We start from the raw sequence: 22,060 nt of genomic DNA, 5'->3' as shown, positions 1-22,060 counted from the left end.
GCTGGGTGAGAATGCAGCTCAGTACTGTCCACCCCCGAAGCTCTGCGCCCATCTGCCTCTCCCTCCTGAACCTTCCTGGGCCCTGCATACAGAAGGCGCTTAATGCATGCTTGACTGTTAAAGAACTGGCAGTCTTTCTGCTCGATCCCATGTGAGCTTCCCAGAGTCAGGAAGTGGATCCTCTTGCAAACCAACGCAGCCGCCCACTGGCTCCCCAGCACCTACCAGCAGTCCCCATTTCAACCACGTTTCATAACAGAAACTTCCCACACATCAGAGATGCTCAGCCCACAGCCGGGGGGAGGAAATCTCTTGAAATCTCAACTCCGGTGCCCTGGGCCTCCACTTCCAACACAGTGAGATAAGCCCTGCTCTTTCCCTCTCTCTCTCTCTCTCACTTGGCTGTAATGAAGATGACATCAGGCTTGTAAAATGCTGGGAAAATCAAAACTGGGGCAGAATGCTCACTGCCCATTGTTGCCAAAGTGGCCAGGTCACCCGCAGACTGTGGCTGCTCCGCCTCTATCCACATATTATAGTCTCTAATACTTTAGCTTACTCACATACGACGACCCGTGGAAAGAAAAAGGGAAAAATGAGCACCTGTAGATGTTCAGCCCTTCAGACGAGTGATTAACTGCAACCAGTGGATGAGATGCAACAAGCCTGGAAGATGATAAAGAAACGCAGCTGATGCCGAGAAGTGACTTCACGCCAAAGCCCTTGGAACATGTGTCTGTTTCCAAGCTCTGTGCATAGAAGTTGGATCGGAAAAATCATGTGTTTTGTGAACCTGGTTTGAAATCCTGAATCCAGGCAAACTAATTAATTTCCACATTCAGGCTCCTCAGTTGTAGAATAAAGATAAACCAATTATCCTTTCAGGCAAACTGGGCTCAGTGTGCCGAAGGCACTGCGCCAGACCCCACGACAAAGGAGGCAGGCGCATTCCAGGAGGGAAACAGACACAGACGCAGGCACTTCCGACACACGACCCTACAGCGTGGTTCGTATCCCACCAGGGGTGATGTGGCTCCTGAAGGAAGTGGGGTCTAACCTGAGGAATTAACTGGGTGACGCAGAAGGAGTGAGTCTGTGCGTGCCCTTCGTGCGTCTGTGCAGACAGGAGGAGTGAACGTCAGACAAGGATTGGAGGTAGAAGGAGCCTGGAGTATTAATCCCAGGAACTGAAATAAGCTCAGTGACTGACCCGGGGGATGTGAGGGCAGCTAGTGAGAGATGAGGCTACAGATTGAAAGCATGGCTTTGTTGCACAGAGGAGCCTGTGGGCATCCTCCTAGGACAGGGGAGAACACAGAAGGCATGGCTGGGCAGTGAGGGGATCCAACTGGCTGCCCTGTGGAGAATCAACTGCAAGGGGAGAGATGAAAGCAGGTAAGAGATGGTGGGTGGAGGCCTGCACCATTTCCCAGAGAAACTGTCATAATAAGACTGGGGGAATGGGAACAGGTAAGGCTGATATTGAAGAGGTAGAATCAACTGGTAAGAGACAAGGTGTGGGAGAGAAGGTGAAGAAGGAGCCATGTCTGATATTCAGATTCCTGGCTAAACCAACCGGACTCATGCCTCACCCACCAGCTCGTTGGAGGGTTTAGGGAGATGAGAAGCGCCGTGATGAGTTGAGTCTCTGTGTCAGACACTGCATGAACAGCCCAAGGGGAACAAATATCTGCTCACCTGAATTCTAACTCCTGACTCATCCCAGCCATCCTGACTGTACACACTGCAGCTCATCAGTTCTGAGACACATGTTTTTTTCTTTACGTTTTCACATCTCTGAAATCAGGATGTTTTAAAATTGATAGGTGGCACGGTTTAATTGGCAGTGTTCTTTCTCAATGGTACATAGAATAATGGTGCCTCTTTCAATGGATGACATCTTGGATTTGAAGAAATACAATAATGCCTATCAGTCTTAGAAGAAAATAGTACTTGAATGACTCTTAGGACTTAAATCCTATCTAGTTCCAAAAAGATCTGAAGTTGCCTTTAAAAATAAAACTCGGCGCCTGTAAACCCAGCACTTGGGGAGGCTGAGGCAGGCGGATCACGAGGTCAGGAGATCGAGACCATCCTGGCTAACATGGTGAAACCCCACCTCTACTAAAAAAAATACAAAAAATTAGCCGGGCATGGTGGCGGGTGCCTGTAGTCCCAGCTACTCGGGAGGCTGAGGCAGGAGAATGGCATGAACCCAAGAGGCAGAGCTTGCAGTAAGCCAAGATCGCGCCACTGCACTCCAGCCTGGGTGGCAGAGTGAGACTCTGTCTCAAAAAATAATAATAAAAATAAAATAAAATAAAAAATAAAGCTCGGCCAGGCACAGTGGCTCACACCTGTAATCCCAGCACTTTGGGAGGCTGAGATGGGCAGATCACAAGGTCAGGAGTTCAAGACCAGCCTGGCCAATATGGTGAAACCTCATCTCTACTAAAAATGCAAAAATTAGCCGGGCATGGTGGCGCATACCTGTAGTCCCAGCTTCTTGGGAGGCTGAGGCAGGAGAATTGCTTGAACCCAGGAAGCAGAGGTGGTAGCGAGCTGAGATCACATCACTGCACTCCAGCCTGGGCAACAGCAGAGCGAGACTCTGTCTCAAAAAAATTAAAAAATAAAACAATAAAAAATAAAGCTCATCGGACAAGGCGATTTCTGTAAAAAGACTAAAACCACTCCCAAGGACAAGTATTGAAGGATCCCCAGCACACCCTTCTCTACAGGAAGCCACCTTTACACTGTGAAAGGAAGCAACAGAAGTCAGACAAGCTTCCAGGGACTCACTAAAACCAAGACCAGGAGACAAAATAATTTAGAAAAAAAATAATAAACTGGCAGAATTTCAGATAGCACAGAGATGAGTGTGGCCTGAGGGTTTCAGGAAAGACATCTTTTAAAAAGAGTGGATTTGGTAGGGCCTTGAGTTTGACAGCTTTGCTTCCCATAGAGAATATGGGGACCAGGACAAGGCCCATGAAGGTCTTACTGACATTGCTTAAGGGCTCCATACATCTTTACTTAAGAATCAAATCAACGTCTCCTGCCACAAACAAAACATGTACAAAGAACAGCCTGAGTGCTTTGCAGACTTCTCCTTAGCCCAGCTACACGTCTGGATCAGCACTTATTTTGGCGAACACAGGTTGCTGCTATAGGCAAGAACCAGAGCCCCGCCGACTTTCACTGAAGGCGTCAGTCGCTCCACGGTGGAGTCAGAATGGTGACTGCACAGGTGCCTACCTCCTCCATGGGAGAGGAAAACAAGAGCTCAGGCAGAACATCATGCTGCACGTCAGAAACTCCAAGGACTTCGTCTCCCTCCTGCAGCTCCGCAGCTCCCTGTCTGGCTCTCAGCAAGCTGCATCACACCTTCCCTCCCTGGGGGCTCTGGCGCTTGCCAGGTTTGCTAGCCAGGCTCTATACTTATTGGTGTAGAGTGGCAACACTAATAGCCACAATGAGTGAGAACTTGCCACATGTCAGGCACCACTATACATGCCCTGTTTATATTCTCTCACTGAGTTCTCACGGTAACAACGATCCCATTTTGCTAATCAACGAAATACTGGGTTGTGAAGGTAGGAAAAGGTGCCCCTGTATCTTGGTTTAAAGAAAAAGATCTTTGGGTAAGCTGGTTAGGAGGTGGCATAGTAGCATTTATTATGTTATTCTTTACACCCTCCCTCTGTTTCTACCACAAATTGTTTTGATTTTTAAAATGAGCCTGAAGTTTACCACCCTGAACTTGGCCTAAAAATGCCTCCACTTGCCAATACCAGGAGACCAGCATAAAGAGGCACTGCCAGCCCCTCCCACCCCAGACCTTGGGATGCCCTGGTTTATTGGGACCACTTACACCTGCCCTGGAAGGAGAAACACAGCAAAAAGAGAATCAGCGACAGGACCAGAATCAGGAAACTCATGTTCTCCAAGTACATGTGGACAGAAGTCTTCATTGTTAGGCACAAACGGTTTACTAAAAATAATGATTCCAGTGCTGAGTAAAGCACAAAGACAAATGGGATGATCTTCAAACCCTCTGCTAGCCGTCGGGAAATTGGTCAGGCAGGAAGGAAGCCCAGTTCAAACTTCCTTTTTTTCCAAGAAAGACATGGCTCCTCAAATCTTTCTCCTTGAGAAACTCCTAAATAAAAGTTAAAGGACCAGGAGCAGAGCAAGATGGCTGAATGGAAGCCTCCCGTGATTGTCCTCCCTGCAGGAACACCAAAGTAAACAACTATCTATACAAAAAAGCACCTTCATTAGAACCAAAAATCAGGTGAGCAACCACAGTACCTGGTTTTCACCTCATTTTGCTGAAAGAGGCACTGAAGAGGGTAGGAAAGGCAGTGTTGAATTGCCAACACCACCCCTCCCCTATCTCTGGGCAGCAGCCATGTGGCACAGAGGGAAAAGCTGTGTGCTGTGGGAGGGAGGGCACAGCAACTGTGGGATTTTGCATTGGAACTCAGTGCTGCCAACACTGGGCAGAACTCAGCCAGCGCCCAGTGGCTGAGACCAGCTAGTGGCTAGACCAGCCCTAGCCAGAGGAGAATCACCCATCCCAGTGGTCAGAACTGAGTTTTGGCAAGCCTCGTCACCATGGGCTAAAGTGCTTTGGTGTTCTAAATAAACTAGAAAGGCAGTCTAGGCCACGAGGACTGCAGCTCCTAGGCAAGTCCTAGAGCTTTGCTGGGCTCAAAGCCAGTGGATTTGTGGGGTGGGTACTTGACCTACTGAGACACCAGCCAGGGTGGCAAAGGGAGTGCTGGCTCCAACCCTCCCCCACCTCCAACCAGCACAGCATGCAGCTCCAAAAGAGATCCCTTCCTTCTGCTTGAGAGGAGAAGGAAGAGGAAAAAGGACTTTGTACTGTAACCAGAATGCCAGCTCGGCCACAGCAGGATAGGGCAACAGGCAGAGTTGGGAGGCCCCCACTGCAGGCCCTAGCTGCCAGACATTTCTAGACACACCCTGGGCCAGAAAGTAACCTGCTGCCTTAAGGGAAGGATGCAGTTGTGACAGGATTCTTGTTCTTCTGACTAAAGAGCCCTGGGCCCTGCATCATCAGCAGCGGTAACCAAGCAATCCATGCCATGAGCCTTGGGTGAGACTGAGACATGCTCACCCAGCTGTGGTCAGGTGTGACTCGGCACTTTCACAGCTGTGCTGGCTACGAGGAGAGATTCCTTCTGCTTGAGAAAAGCAGAGAGAAGAGTAAAGAGGACTTTGTCTTGCAGCTTAGGTACCAGCTAAGCACAGTGGGGCAGAGCACCAAGCAGGCCCTTCAAGTCTCCAATTCCAGGAGAACTGGATGGCATTTCTGGACCTACCCAGGCCCACAAGGGACCCCACTGCCCTGAAGGGTGAGTCTCAAACCTGCCAGCGTTCACCACAAGCTGACTGAAGAGCCCCTGGCCTTAAGTGAATATGGGCGGTAGCCTGCCAGTGCTTCTTGTGGGCCTGTGGTGCTGGTGGACACAGGTGGGAATCCTCTGCCTAGGAAAACGAGAGGGAAGAGTGAAGGGACTTTGTCCCGTGGTTTGAATGCCAGTTCAGCCACAGTAGAATAGAGCTACCACATAGATTTCTAAGGTTTCCAACTCCAGGCCCTGATTCCTGGACAGCATCTCTGGACCCACCTGGGGCCCCAGGGAACTCACCTTGTGTCTGAGGGGAAGGACACAAGCCTGGCTGGCTTCCCCACCTGCTGATTATACAGCCCTAGGGCCTTGAGCAAACATAGGCAGTAGCCAGGTAGCAGTTACAACAGGCCTCGGGCAAGACCCAGAGCTGTGGTGGCTTCAGTTCTGACCAGAGAAGTCCCAGTGGTGGTGGCCACACAGTTGCTTGTGTCACCTCTCCCCCAGCTCCAGACAGCTCAGCATAGACAGCAACTCAGTTTGTTTTGGAGAAAGTAAGGAAAGAGAACAAGAGTCTCTGCCTGTGATGCACAGAATTCTTCTGTATCTTATACAAGACCACCAAGATGGTACCTCTACAAGTCTATAAGAACCACAAAGTTACTGGGCTTTGGGTGTCCTCTAATGCAGATACAGCTGCAGTGACAAAAAACTTGGATGACAACACCTAAATACCTTTGAATACCTGGAAAGTCTTCCTAAGAAGGATGGGTACAAACAAGCCCAGATTTCAAAAACTGCAGTAAATACTTAAATCTTCAAAGCCCAGATACTGACAAACATACACAAGCATCAAGACAATCCAGGAAAACATGACTTCACCAAACAAACTAAATTGGGCAACAGAGACCAATCCTGGAGAGACAGAAATATGTGACCTTTCAAACAGAAAATTCAAAATAACTGTTTTGAGGAAACTCAAAGAAATTCAAGATAGCACCGACAGGAATTTGGCATTCTATCAGATAAATTTAACAGAGATTGCAATAATTTAAAAGATTCAAAAAGAAATTCCAGAGTTGAAAAACACAATTGACATACTGAAGAACACATCAGAGTCTCTTAATAGCAGAATTAAGCAGCAGAAATAATGAGTGAGCTTGAAGACAGGATTTTTGAAAATATATCAGAGGAGACAAAAGAAAAAAAGAATGAAAAAGAATGAAATACACCTACAAGATCTAGAAAATAGTCTCAAAAGAGCAAATCTAAGAGTTATTGGCCTTAAAGAGGAAGGAGAGGAAAAATAGGGGTAGAAAGTTTATTCAAAGGGTAACAGCAGATAACTTCCCAAAGCTAGAGCAAGATAGCAATACCTAAGTACCAGAAGGTTATAGAACATCCAGCAGATTTAACTCAGAGAATACTATCTCAAGGCATTTAATAAGCAAATTCCCAAAAATCAAGGATAAAGAAAGGATCCTAAAAGCAGCAAGAAACTAACTGCATACAATGGAGCTCCAATATGTTTGGCAGCAGACTTTTCAACAGAAGTCTTAAAGGCCAGGAGAGTGGCATGACATATTTAAAGTGCTGAAGGAAAAAATCATTTACACTAGAATAGGATATTCAGCAAAAATATCCTTCAAACATGAAGGAGAAATACAGACTTTCTCAGACAAAAAAAAAAGCTGAAGGACTTTATCAACACCAGATCTGTCCTACAAGAAATGCTAAAGAGAGTACTTCAATCAGAAAGGACATTAATGAGCAATAAGAAATCATCTGAAACTCCAAAATGTACTTGTAATAGTAAGAATACAGAAAAAACACAGACTATTATAACACTGTCACTGTGGTATGTAAACTACTCATATCTTAAGCAGAAAGACAAAAAGATGAACCAATTAAAAATAATAACTACAGGGCTGGGCGCAGTGGCTCATGCCCATAATCCCAACACTTTGGGAGGCCGAGGCAGGTGAATCACCTGAGGTCAGAAATTCGAGACCAGCCTGCTCAACATGGCGAAACCTCCCCTCCCCGCCCGGTCTCTACTAAAAATACAAAAAATTAGCCAGGCATGGTGGCAGACACCTGTAATCCCAATTACTCAGGAGGCTGAGGCAAGGAGAATCACTTGAACCCAGGAGGTGGAGGTTGCAGTGAGCTGAGATCGCACCACTGCACTCCAGCCTGGGTGACAAGAGCAAAACTCTCTCTTAAAAATAAATAAATCAATCAAAACTACAAAAACTTTTCAAGATATAGACTGTACTATAAGATATAAATAGGGAAAAAAAGGAAAAAGTTAAGCAGGGGGACAAAGTTAAGGTGTGGAGTTTGTATTTATTTTCTTTTTACTTATTTTTTTATGCTAGCAGTGTTAAGTTGTTATCAGCTTAAAATAATGGGTTACAATAATGGGATACTATTTGCAAGCCTCATGGCAACCTCAAACACAAAACTTACAACAGATACACAAAAAATAGAAAGCAAGAAATTAAATCATACCACCAGAGAAAATCACCTTCACTAAAAGGAAGACAGGAAGCAAAGAAAGAAGACCACAAAACAAATAATAAAATGGCAAGAGTAAATCCTTATTTATCCATAGTAATTGAATATAACTAAACTCTCCAATCAAAAGACATACACTGGCTAAATGGATTAAAAACAAAATAAAAACAAGACCCAATGATCTGTTGCTTACAAGAAACACCCTTCACCTATAAAGACACATATAGACTGAAAATAAAGGGATGGAAAAAGATAGCCCATGCAAATCGCAGCCAAAAAAATGCAGGAGTAACTATATTTATATCAGACAAAATAGATTTCAAGACAAAAACTATAAGAAGAGACAAAGAAGGTTACTATATAATGATAAAGGGGTCAATTCAGCAAGAGGATATAACAATTGTAAATATTTATGTACCCAACACTGGAGCACCCAGATATATAAAGTAAATATCATTAACGCTGAAGAGAGAGATAGGCCCCCAATGCAGTAATACCTGGAGACATCAACACCTAACTTTCAGCATTTGACAGGTCAACCAGACAGAAAATCAACACCAGACTTAATCTGCACTACAGACCAAACGGGTCTAATAGATATATACAGAACATTTCATCCAACAACTGAAGAATACACATTCTTTTCCTCAGTACATGGACCATTCGCAAGGATAGACCATATGTTAGGCCACAGAACAAGTTTCCAAACATCCAAAACATTGAAATAATATCAAGTATCTTCTCTGACCACAGTGGAATAAAAAAACTACATAGCAATAACAAGGGAAATTTTTGGAACTATGCAAATACATGGAAATTAAACAACATGCTCCTGAATGACCAGTGAGTCAATGAAGACGCTAAGAAAGAAATTGAAAAATTTATTGAAACAAATGATAACAGAAACACAACAGCAAAACCTATGGAGTACATCAAAAGCAGTAGTAAGAGTAAGTTTATAGTTGTACATATATCAAAAAAGTAGAAAAATTTCAAATAAACAGTCTAACAATGCATCTTAAAGAACTAGAAAATCAAGATCAAACCAAACCCAAAGTTAGTGGAAGAAAAGAAATAATAATGATTAGAATAAAAATAAATTAAAATGAGGAAAACAATACAAGAGATTAATGAAACAAAAGTTTGTTTTTGAAAAAAGATAAATGAAGTTGACAAACCTTTAGCCAGACTAAGAAAAAAAGAGAAGACCCAAATAAATAAAATCAAACATGAGAAAAGAGACATTACATTAATACTACAGAAATTCAAAGGATCATTAGAGGCTACTATGAGTAACTATACACCAATAAATTGGAAAACCCTAGAAGAAATGAATAAATTCCTAGACACAAAACCTACCAAGATTGTACCATGAAGAAATCCAAAACCTGATCAAACCAATAACAAGTAATGGGATCAAAGCCAAAATAAAGTCTCCCAGAAAAGAAAGCCCAAAAAAACCTCATGGCTTCAGTGCTGAATGTTAGCAAACATTTAAAAAAGAATGAATACCAATCCTACTCAAACTATTCCAAAAAACAGAGGAGGAGGGAATACTTTCAAACTCATTCTACAAGGCCAGTATTACCCTGATACCAAAACCAGACAAAGACACATCAAAAAAAAAGAAAACTATAGGCCAGTATCCCTGATGAACAGTGATGCAAAAATCCTCAACAAAATACTAACAAAATGAATTCAACAATACATTAAAAAGATCGTGACCAAGTGAGATTTATCCCAGGGATGCAAGGATGGTTCAACATATGCAAATCAGTGTGACACATTATATCAACAAAATGAAGGATAAAAACCATTTGATTATTTCAACTGATGCTGAAAAAGCACCTGATAAAATTCAACATCCATTCAAGATAAAAAACTGCACATAGAAGGAACATAGCTCCACAATAAAAGCCATATATGATAGACCCACCAGCTAGTATCATACTGAATGGGGAAAAACTGAAAGCCTTTCCTCTAGGATCTGGAACACAATAAAGATGCCCACTTTCACCACTGTTTTTCACCATAGTACTGGAAGTCCTAGCTAGGGCAATCAGACAAGAGAAAGAATTAAGGCATTAAAATTGGAAAGGAAGAAGTCAAGTGATCCTTGTTTGCAGAAAACATGATCTTATATTCGGAAAAACTTAAAGACTCCACCAAAAAACTATTAGAACCAATAAACAAATTAACTAAAGTTGCAGAATGTAAAATCAACATACAAAAATCAGTAGCATGTCTATACAACGACAGAGAACAATCTGAAAAAGAAATCAAGGAAGTAATTCCATTTACAATAGCTACAAATAAAAGTAAATATCTACAAATTAACTTAACCAAAGAAGTGAAAAATCTCTACAATGAAAACTATAAAACACTGATGAAAGAAATTGAAGGAGACACAAAAAAAACATGGAAAGATATTCCATGTTCATGGATCAGAAGAATAAATATTGTTAAAATGTCCATACTACTCAAAGTAACCTATACTTTGTAGAGATTCAATGCAATCCCTACAAAATACCAATGATGTTCTTCACAGCAATAGAAACAAACTACCCTAAAATGTATGTGGAACCACAAAAGATGCAGAATAGCCAAAGCTATCTTGAGCAAAAAGAACAAAGCTGGATGAATCACATTACCTGACTTTCAAATTATACTGCAGAGCTAAAGTCATTAAAACAGTATGGTAATGGCATAGAAACAAAAATATAGACCAATGGAATGGGATGGATAATCCAGAAATAAATCCATACATCTACGGTGAACTCATTTTCAATAAAGGTGCCAAGAGCATACATTGCAGAAAGAACAGCCTCTTCAATAAATGGTACTGGGAAAACTGGATATCCCTATGCAGAAGAATGAAACTAGACTCTCTCTCACCATATACAAAAATCAAATCAAAATGGATTAAAGACTTAAATCTAAGACTTCAAACTATGAAACTACTACAAGAAAACATGAAGGAAACTCTCTAGGACATTGAACTGGGCAAAGATTTCTTAAGCAACATGCCACAAACACAAACTACTAAAGCAAAAATAGACAAATGGAATCATATCAAGTTAAAAACTTCTGCACAGCAATGAAACAATCAACAAAATGAAAAGACAACTCACAGAATGGGAGAAAATATTTGTACACTATCCATGTGACAAGAGATTAATAACCAGAATATAAAAGGGGCTCAAACAACTCTGTAGGAAAAGAAGTCTAATAATCTTATTAAAAATGGGCAAAAGATCTAAATACACATTTCTCAAAAGATGACATACAAATGCCACACAGGCATATGAAAAGGTGCTCAACATCATTGATCATCAGGGAAATGCAAATCAATACTACAATGAGTTATCACCTCACCCTGGTTAAAATGGCTTTTATCCAAAAGGCAATAAAAACTGCTGATAAGAATGTGGAAAAAAGGGAATGCCTGTACACTGTTGGTTGAAATGTAATGTAAATTAGTACACTATGAAGAACAATTTGGAGATTCCTCAAAAAACTAAAAAAAGAGCTACCATACTATCCAGCAATCCAACTGCTGGATATATACCCAAAAGAAAGGAAATCAGTACACTGAGGAGCTATCTGCACTCCTACATTTATTGCAGCACTAGTCACAATAGTCAGATTTTGGAAACAACCTAATCCTCAACAGATGAATAAAGAAAATGTGGTAAATATATACGATAGGCTACTATTTAGCTAAAAAAGGAATAAGATCCTGGGCTGGGCACAGTGGTTCATGCCTGTAATCCCAGCACTTTGAGAGGCTGAGGCAGGTGGATCATGAGGTCAGGAGTTCAAGACCAGCCTGGCCAATATGGCGAAACCTCATCTCTACTAAAAATACAAAAATTAGCCAGGTTTGGTGGCGAGCGCCTGCAATCCCAGCTACTCGGGAAGCAGAGGCAGGAGAACTGCTTGAACCCGGGAGGCGGAGGTTGCAGTGAGCCAAGATTATACCACTGCACTCCAGCCTGGGTGACACAGCAAGACTCCGTCTCAAAAAAAAAAAAAAAAAAAAAAGGTAAGATTCCGTCTTTCGCAACAACAGGGATGGAACTGGAGGTCATTATGTTAAGTGAAATAAACCAGGCACAGAAAGATAAACTTCACATATTCTTATTTGTTGAACTAAAAATTAAAATGATTAACCTCAAGGAGATAGAAAGTAGAGGGATGGTTACCAGAGGCTGGGAAGGGTAGTGGAAGAGTGGTAGGGGGATGCGAGGATAGTTAATGGGTACAATAAAAATAGAAAGAATGAATAAGATCTAGTATTTGATAGCATAACTTTAGGATACCTAAAGAATGAATAAAATCTAGTACTTGATAGCATAATTTTAGGATACCTAAAGTCAATAATAACGTAATAGAACCTTTTTTTTTTTTTTTTTTTTTTTTTGAGACAGAGTCTTGCTCTAAGGCCCAGGCTGGAGTGCAGTGGAGCGATCTCAGCTCACTGCAAGCTCCGCCTCCCGGGTTCACACCATTCTCCTGCCTCAGCCTTCCAAGTAGCTGGGATTACAGGCACCCGCCACCATGCCCGGCTAATTTTTTTGTATTTTTTAGTAGAGACGGGGTTTCACCGTGTTAGCCAGGATGGTCTCGATCTCCTGACCTCATGATCCACCTGCCTCGGCCTCCCAAAGTGCTGGGATTACAGGCGTGAGCCACCACACCCGGCCTAATTGGACATTTTAAAAAAACTAAAACTGTATAATTGGATTGCTTGTAACACAAGGGATAAATGCCTGAGGTGATGGATACCCATTTTCCATGATGTGATTATTATACATTGTATGCCTGTATCAAAACCTCTCATGAGATATATTTTCCCATTAAAAAAATTCCTCATTAAGAAATATGTCATACATCCCATAAATATATGTGTGTGTGTGTGTGTGTGTGTATATATATATATTCAGTGTAATTTTAAAACATTTAAAATAATTATGAAGATTTATCATTGTCATAACATTGCATTAATATACTGGTTTCATATATAATTTATTTAATTTGGAATTCCTAATAAAGAACCAAACTTCTCATTCCTGTATGTGCATAGAAAAATGTAATCTGCTTTACCAAAATTCCCTTTACAATATGACGAAGAATAAAAGTGGGATGTGCCTTTATGGTAACACCCTCCTGAATCCCCAAATAGCCAGGAAAGCACAACATAGCACGGTCTCTGGAAAACAGCCAGGAAAACAGTCCGAGGCCCAGGACTCAGGGGAAGGAGCGGACAGGTGTGCGCACTCCAGAGTCCACTCACTTCCAGACATTCAGCCAGCAGAAAGCCTTAAGAGATCATCTAGTCCAACTATCTCACCCACAGCTGGGGAAACTGAGCCCAAGGGCAGAAATAGCTTACCAAGTCGACCTAAGTTATTGACCAGGAATAAACTTACCAGACCCTAGGAAATTAGAAGCAACAAGCTGGTGGCAGAAGTGGGGTGGGCTGTGGCTTTTATACTTATGGTAGTGACAAATGGCAACTGACCACGGAAGACAAGGTAAACAAATGAAAAGAGCGTATTACAGAATAATGAAAGAGCTTATTAAACACAAAAATGAAAGAGCTTATCACACGAATCCGAGTCACTATGAAAAAGACTCAATAAATTTGTTATTCTCCATTAAAAAAAAGTACGTGATATATCTTAGAATGGTTTCCATCAAGAATGCTAAGATCTGCACAGAGATTGCATTCAAAGGGGTCAGGCTCCAGGTATCCGGAAGGTTAATTTCTGTGGAATGCCTTCCTGCCCAGCACAGGCTTGTTTTTTCAAGGACAAAGTTTGTTTTTGACATGTGCACACATTTCATAGACAATAAAGCTAATATTCTGATTTTTGAGGCCTAAAATAACTTGTATGCAGATGACAAGTTATCTAAATGACCTGAAATAAAAGTGACTGTAAATAAGCCCTCAGGAATGTACAGTTCTTAAGCATCACGAACTGCCACTCCCCAAGTCAGGCATATATCAACAACACCTTATCAATCCCAAAGATGTTATGGGAGTCCAAAGACAGGCAGACGACATGGACAAGAATTTATTACTCCGGCATGAAGTAACAAGAATGTTAGCTTTACTGAGCTCCATGCCAGGAGCAGAAGTCTTCCCTTCCCGTGCCTGTCCTCCCCTCCCCTATAGTTCACCTTTTCCTCCTAGCAGGCTAACAAGAGCGAAGTGATTCTGTGATAAGATTCCTCTTTGGTTTCTAGTCCTTGTATTTATTCTTTATCATGCTTCTGGTGGCACCACTCCCCGAGACATCCCTTCCCTCATTACCGCTAAAAGTAACAGGACTCCCGAATCCAAGTGATCTCATCCCCGTGTCCAGGCACCTCTAGGTGAGCAGGCCTCACCATGCACATGTACCTGCTCAGGACAGTTTCTATTCCATGATTCACCCACCAGGTATCCTCCCCAGGATCTCAGATTCATGCTTCGGCCTTTACGTTCTGTGCTATCATTTTAATGACTTTTACATGATTTAGAGGAAAGAACAGGAGCTTTGGAGCCAGAAAATCCTGGGTTGAATCCCAGCACCAGCATCCAGATTGAGCTCTGTGTCTGGGAACAAGTTATTTCTCCTTCCTGAGCCTTGGTGCCATTAAGCGTAAAAGGAGACGGCTGTGCAGAGTCAAGGAGAGGCTGCATATAAAGTGCCTGGCACACAGTAGGTGCTCTGCGGATGCTCCTTTCCTTACCCTCCCACGCCCCGACTCCCTCTTCCTCCAGTCAGAACTGTTGGCTCTGGCTTCTTTCTCTCGGGAATGGTTTTCTCCCATCTCTTGTCGCCGACCCTCCTCATATGCTTCCTTTTGGCAAGAGCTTCTACACCTGAATCATGAAGAGTGTTTAAAAACCTGTATCGAGAAATGTGATTATAGAGCATTGCCAAACTGTGCTTCTTGAAATAGAAATAACGAGACTACAAAACGCAGCTAAGCTAGAGAGGGCTGCGTGAGACTGAGGGAGCAGAGAAGACGCTCTGGATACCCCCCGCTTCCCTTTTCCCCTTCCCCAGTGACACCAGATTTAGCAAATGAAAATGTAAGACACTCAAATTTTCATTTCAGATAAATATCAAATATGTTTCTAGTGTGTCCCGACAATTGCAGTTGAGAAGAAAAATGGCACTGTAGCAAAGATAAGCTGTAGAGAAAGGAAAATAAATCATGACTGCCAGAGACAGAGGCAGCTGTCCCTTCTACCTGGTGCTACCAGACAGAACTTCAAATTCTCTGACCAAAAGGGAACCCCTGGCGGAGTCAGAGCTTTGTGTGATTGCGGAGTCCTAGAAAGTGCCAGTAGGCAGTAAATACACAGCCATGCTCCTTCAGCCCCAGTAAGCATGGTGGTTACTGGAGAGGGGCTTGGGACTTGAAGATGGCAGCTGCCCAGGCACCCTCAATAAAATCCACCCACCTAATGCTATGTGGGTTTTATCATATTTTTTATTAATTTTAAACATAATTTTGTGGAATGAGCACATATTTAATATTCCATATAATCTTTAAAGTGTTGCAAAAGATGAAATAAGCCAGTCATACTTAAATACAAGTGAATTTTCTCTTAATTTATTTGGCTTTGAATTTTTGCTTTACAAGAATAAAGGGGAATAAAATTTCACAGGAAAATGCACACATTACTGTACAAACTGAAATATCATCCCCGCTGAATTATTGCAATAACTTCTCAACTGGACTCCCTGCTGCTGCCCATCCAGTCTCTTCTCAACTCAGCAGCCAGAATGATCCTTCTAAAACCTACATCAGATGACGCCGCTTCCCTGCCCAGAACCCTCCACTGGCTCTCAGTAAGTGTGAGCCTCGCCAGTGGCCTTCAAGGTCCTGTGGGTCTTGGCGCCCCATCCCTTTCAGCCCCTCCAACTCTCCTCTCCTGCCCTCCTCTCGCTCACTGGGCACCGGCCACCCTGGCCACTGCCCAAAGCCTCCTGCCCAGATGTTCCTGTGCCTTCCCTCCCCTCCTGCAGGGCTTTGTCCTAATGCCAGCTTCTCCATGACACCTTCTCTGGCCACTTTCTAGGTTCATAGCCCCCATTCCTAGCACATCCTAGCCCCTCTCACTGTTGCCGATTCCCATCAACCTACTGCACATTTTACTTTAGTTGTATATTTGGTGTCTCTCCTCACTGGAATGCAAGGCAGACATTTGGGCATTTTGCTCTCTGCGGCCTCCCCAGAGTGTAGAATAGTACATGGCACATAGGATGCACGTGATACAATTATTTTTTGAATGTTGAATAAACATAAGGTAAGAATAATGATGACTCATACTGTAGTAAGATGTATTTACCGAAAGCCAAACAATGAATAAATGTGCGGTTTTCTTTAAGACTTCAAAAACTAAAAACAGCTCTTCTTTTCGAGCTTTTTTATGCACCTCTCACTTGCTTTCTTCTTTTTTTCATCAGAAAATTGTAGAGTCAGAAGGGGGTCATGACTTCCTGGTTCTAAAATTAATATTCAAAAGTGCAGGACAGAGCATTTTCACCGTTGGCATTTTACAAATCATGTGATTGAAGGAAGTACATATTTGCCTGAAGTAGCATCCTTTGAAAGTGCTTCCCAAGTCTCCCCGCCTCAGGCTAAGAACAGTCAAGCAATTCCAGACTAAAGAATGTGCTCCTCATGAAATTTCAGCGTAAGTGCATTCAATACACATTTATTGATCAGCAGAGATCAAATCTGTCGCCCTTTTAACAAAGGTCCAACTGAATGACCTTTCAATGTGAGATGTGTCAAAATCCAAAATGCCAAACAGAAGTCTCCTTACCTCTCGGCAGAGTCTCTGATGAGCTGCTGCAAATCCACCTCCTGCTTCCTCAGGGTTCCAAACGAAGACTGGCTCTCCACACGGCTGCTGCCCCCCAGGTTCAGCTTGACCTTCCCCAGTGCAGTCTCCAGGGTTCCACTCACGTGGTTTGCAAACTTGCCCTCGTATCTCACAAAGTCTGACTCCACGACCACTGGAATGGAGGAGACGAGCAGAGGAAGCTGATGATGATAAGGCCACCAAGGTGTCTTGGGTCACTTAGCTTTCCAACCCTGTGCAGAGCCCTGGAAAGCAGGAGGCTAAGCTGGCAGCCACGCTGTGTGTATGGGCAAGAAAATGGGGCAGCACGTGCGTGTATGTGTGTATATGTGTGTGCATGTGTATGTGTCTGTGTGCGTATGTGTATGTTTGTGCATGTGTATGTGTCTATGTGCATATGTGTATGTGAATGTGTGCGTGTGTGCATGTGTGCGTATGTATGTGTGCATGTGTGCGTGTGTGTGCACATGTGTCTGTGTGTATGTGTGTGTGCGTATGTGTGTCTGCATATGTGTCTGCGTATGTGTATGTGTCTGCATATGTATGTGTCTGCGTATGTGTGTGTCTGCATATGTGTATGTATGTGTATATGTATGTACATGTGTATATGTGTGCATGTGTGTGTATGTGTATATGTATGTCTGTATGTTTGTGTATGTATATGTGTGTGTGCGTGTGTGTCTGTGTATGTGTGTACCTGTGTATATGTATGTGTGTCCGTGTATGTGTGTATGTGTGTGTATGCGTGCGTGTGTGTATGTGTTTGTGTATGTGTGCGCATGCGTGCGTGTGTGTGTGCATATGTCTGTGTGTGTGTGTGTGTGTGTGTATGTGTGTGGACTGCGGGCGCACAGTGCACCAGTGACCAGGGCTCCACTAGAGGTTTTTCTCTTTCATTGGTTTTCAACCCCAATATGTATAGAAAGGTGCACAGAAAGGACTAATGAATAAAGTGAGCGCCTGTTTAACCACTATCCAGGTGGATCAATAGGCCATTTTAAATGTGTACTTTTCCAAGGTGAAGACGGAAAGGGACCAGACAAAGAAGACACCTGAACAGAGCGAGAACAGCAGCCCCTATTCTGGATGCAGCATGAGAGGACGGCCTTCCTTGGACACCTAGGCCTGTCCAGGGGCATCTTGTCTACCCACCCAACAGTCTTGGAAAACAATCCCCTGGCCCTATTACTATCTCCAATCAAATTATTCCCTTCCCATATTTATGATTCTATCTCTGACCTCTACCCAGTCATTCAATTCCTTATCATGCAATTCCTTATCTCTGACTTCCTGATAAGGTCAGTGGACATGCCTTTTTTAAAATGATAGATGTCTGATCTCATATCTGACCTGTCAGCCTTCTCAAATCGCCAGGTTTCTACTATTCTCATTTTTAATCCAAACAAAAACCACCCTAAAAATAGTCTCTGTATGGTGGCTCACATTTGTAATCCCAGCAACTTAGGAGGCTGAGGCAGGAGGATCCCTTGAGGTCAGAAGTTCAAGACCAACCTGGGCAACACCAGCTACCCTGGAGGCTGAGGTGAGAGGATCACCTGAACCCAGGAGTACAAAGTGACAAGTTAGCAATGATCATGCCACTGCATGCCAATCTGGGTGACAGAGCAACACCTTATCTCTAAGAAAATATAAAAGTTATAAAAAATGAAAAAAATAATTTTAAAAATAGTCTCTATCATCACCATTTGTTAAGGAGACATTAAGAGTCCACTAGGAACTTCACACTTGGCCTTTTCCATTGTCCTGACCCAAGGCTCTCCTGGGTTCCCAGCTCTACTTCACAAGGTATTCAAACCCACCTGCACTCTGAAAGGCTTCTTTCCATCCACTCACTGCCCCAACACCCAAACTTCACCTACACTTCTTCCACTGCAATCAAGAAAACCCACTCCTCAACCAGGGTTAATCAGAAGCAATTACCACTCAATCACCTTTGAAATTTATAAAACAGAGAATCATCTCTCATACCACCAGCCCAAAAATAAGAATGGTGTAAAAATGTATCCTATTCAGGGCCTTCTTTTGTTAATATCTCATGGAAAACAAACACTTTGGGCAATGCCTTGTGAAGAAGGGCAGGGCAGAAATAAAGAGATTAGGATTACATCCCTACTCTAATATTACTAACTAGGAGAATTTGGGTAATGTTCATTTCCCTGAACCTCAGACTTTCATGTGCAATCTGGAGATAATTAATGATACCTACCTGATGGGTTCTGCTGCAAGTTGATGTATGTAAAGCATGTAAGATAGAGCCTCACACATAGCAAAGGCTCAATCTCTCCACTGTGTTTAGGCCAGAGAAATATCATTTTCTGATAAACAGGACAGTCCTAGGTTCTACAAAGTACAGCAAAGACAGAAATTCCATCTTCAGGACACAGGTCTGGTCTTGGGCTTATTACCGCTCCTGGAAACCCTGTCCCCAAGACAGGATCCACAGCAGGAAGGAACAGTCACCATTTGTCTGTGAGTTCTGAAAAGCCACTGTAGACACACATCCAAAGAAGATGTCATTTGTGCATACTTCTGCATCAAGGTGTCAACTGCTGTTGGTGGAAGGCAAGAAATGAGGGGACCAACAGGCCATCACTGGGACTGCCAACACCAATCACCACCCTACACCCTTCACAGCCCTGGGCAACACACGCGCCAGTGAGGCTGCGAGTGGGAAAAAATAACAAAGGTGAAGCATCCTGACTCTACCCAGTAGACAAGATAGAAGACACTTCTCGTCGCCGCCCTAACACCAACGGGACACAGAATCCAGGGTGAGCTCTGACCTCAGATGAGCGTGCTCATGGATTCTTCGCCGGCAGTGACCGCCGCTGGCCTCACCAATCCAGCACAAGTCTTTGTGATCTTTCAGGACACCACAAAAGAGGCATTTCACATCACAGAACAGTAAAACTCCAATTACTCAGGAGCTCCTGGTCTATTTTGTCATTTTTTTCCCTCTTGTTCCTTTTCATACTTAGTTATTTCACCATTCAATAGAAGTTCTGCCAGAAAGCACACAAATTCCTAAAGGGGAGGGTGATATAAACTTAATATCAATTCATTTGCCTATTGTGTGGCAGCTCTGATGAGCTGACTGGAGACAGCACTGACTGGAATCCTTTCCTGGAAGAAAGTTTGAAGATTATCTGTAAACACAAATTATCTCCTCTACCTCTTTTCCCCTTTAACAGAGATGCAATCACAAAATTAGAGAGTTCTAGAGCTGAAAGAGGATTCAGACATCATTTTGTCCAATAAATAAGAGCTGATGAGATTTTCATATATCACCACATTCCAAAAAGTAATGTAGCAATGAGTAAGTACCAAGTCTTCAAAAAGTTCCCATCTTCTGGTCCAGTAATTCTCTAAGAATTTATGCTGAAGCAGTTGCCTAAAAAACTACAACAAAAATGCACATAAAAATGCTCATTGCAGCCTTACTTATTAATCATTATTATTATTTTATTTTGGTGACAGGGTCTCACTCTGTTGCTCAGGCTGGAATGCAGTGGCACAATCATGGCTCACTCCAGCCTCAACCTCCTGGGTTCAAGCGATCCTCCCACCTTAACCTCTCGAGTAGCTGGGACTACAGGTGCATGCTACCATGCCCGGCTAATTTTTCTATTTTTTGTAGAGATGGGGCTTGCCACTTTGCCCAGGCTGGTCTCAAACTCCTAGGCTCAAGTGATCCGCCCACCTCGGCCTCCCAAAGTGCTAGAATTACAGGCATGAGCCACTGCACCCAGCCTCAACGTTATTTATTAAGCACTAAATTGTAGTGGTTAAGCAAATTAGGTACATACACTCAAAGGAATATTACGTGTTTGTTGAAAACTGTATTTAAAAATACAGTTTCTTCCATAGGTAAAAATAACCTATGGAAGAAAACTTAATGTTAAGTAAAAAATAAGGAGTATATAAAAATTATATACAGTATATTTTCTTTCTTTCTTTCTTTTTTTTTTTTTTTTTTTTTGAGATGGAATCTTACTCTGTCACCCAGGCTGGAGTGCAGTGGCGCAATATTGGCTCACTGCAACCTCTGCTGCCCAGGTTCGAGTGATTCTCCTGCCTTAGCCTCCTGAGTATCTGGGATTACAGGTGCCTGCCACCATGCCCTGCTAATTTTTGTATTTTAGTAGAGATGAGGTTTCACCATGTTGGCCAGGCTGGTCTTGAACTCCTGACCTCATAATCCACCTGCCTCAGCCTCCCAGAGTGCTGGGATTACAGGCGTGAGCCACCACGCCTGGCCTATAATATACTTTCAATTTTGTTATTAAAAATCAGATCCAGAGAAATAAAAGGCTACAAACCAAGTGTTAATGGGAATTAACACATGATGGTAGGATCTTTTATGTTTAAATTTTCTTCTTCATCCCTTTCTATATTTTATACTGTACTGTAACAATACATCTGACCCCAGTTTTGATGTCTGACTGCTCTCAGCTTCTGAGCCCCCACTCCTCCTTCTCTTTCTTTTGCACATCTGGACAAGCTGATAAGAGATCCCAGGTGCTCTGTCCATGGTGTCACTGAAAACTCAAATCACATAAACCCATCCCCCATGCAGGGACCAACGCCCATCTCCACTCACTAATCACAATAAAAGCTGAGCCCATCTCCTTATCCCCTTCTCTGTGGCCATTTTTGGACCAGTTTTAAAGACCGTCCTGCTTTCCCCAGAAAGCATCATTATATGAATAAACATTTTCACACCTTCTTGATGCTTATGTGGCATCATCAGTTCAACACCAAACCACATTTGAGGTAGGTGATCCACCCCACTTATGCTGAGTGGCCACAACATGTACAGTAAGCATGCCTTACTTTTATACTAAACTGCAAAATTATTTTTAAAAGGTTAAGCTATAATGTGTCATGTCTGGTCTGCAGAATTTTGTCCATTTTAAGAAAGGATATGCTTTTAAGATGACAGGCAAAGAAACAGGAGAATTCATTATAAAGTATCTAGACTCAAGGCAATACGTTCATTAAAGAAGAATCATCGACCAGGCACGGTGGCTGATGCCTGTAATCTCAGCACTTTGGGAGACCGAGATGGGTGGAACACTTGAGGTTAGGAGTTTAGACCAGCTTGGCCAATATGGTGAAACACTGTCTCTACTGAAAATACAAAAATTAGCTGGGCGTGGTAGCAGGTGCCTATAATCCCAGCTACTCAGGAAGCTGAGGCAGGAGAATCACTTAAGCCCAAGAGGCAGAGATTGCAATGAGCCAAGATCACACCATTGCACTCCAG

General features: G+C 42.8%; 1 protein-coding gene across 2 annotated transcripts in view; it reads right to left on the bottom strand.

Moving 5' to 3' along the window:
- Positions 1–22,060, bottom strand: part of GSDME (gasdermin E) — a 59,851-nt gene that overhangs the window by 29,061 nt on the left and 8,730 nt on the right. For both annotated transcript variants that reach the window (XM_025380232.1, XM_025380231.1), the window contains exon 3: positions 16,735–16,927. In XM_025380232.1, the coding sequence (XP_025236017.1) occupies positions 16,735–16,927 (193 nt within the window). The remainder of the gene's footprint in view (positions 1–16,734; positions 16,928–22,060) is intronic.

The sequence above is a fragment of the Theropithecus gelada genome, chromosome 3, assembly GCF_003255815.1.
Source record: "Theropithecus gelada isolate Dixy chromosome 3, Tgel_1.0, whole genome shotgun sequence".
NCBI lineage: Eukaryota > Metazoa > Chordata > Mammalia > Primates > Cercopithecidae > Theropithecus > Theropithecus gelada.
Note: the sequence above shows the minus strand (reverse complement) of the source record. Positions and strands in the feature narration are given on the sequence as shown.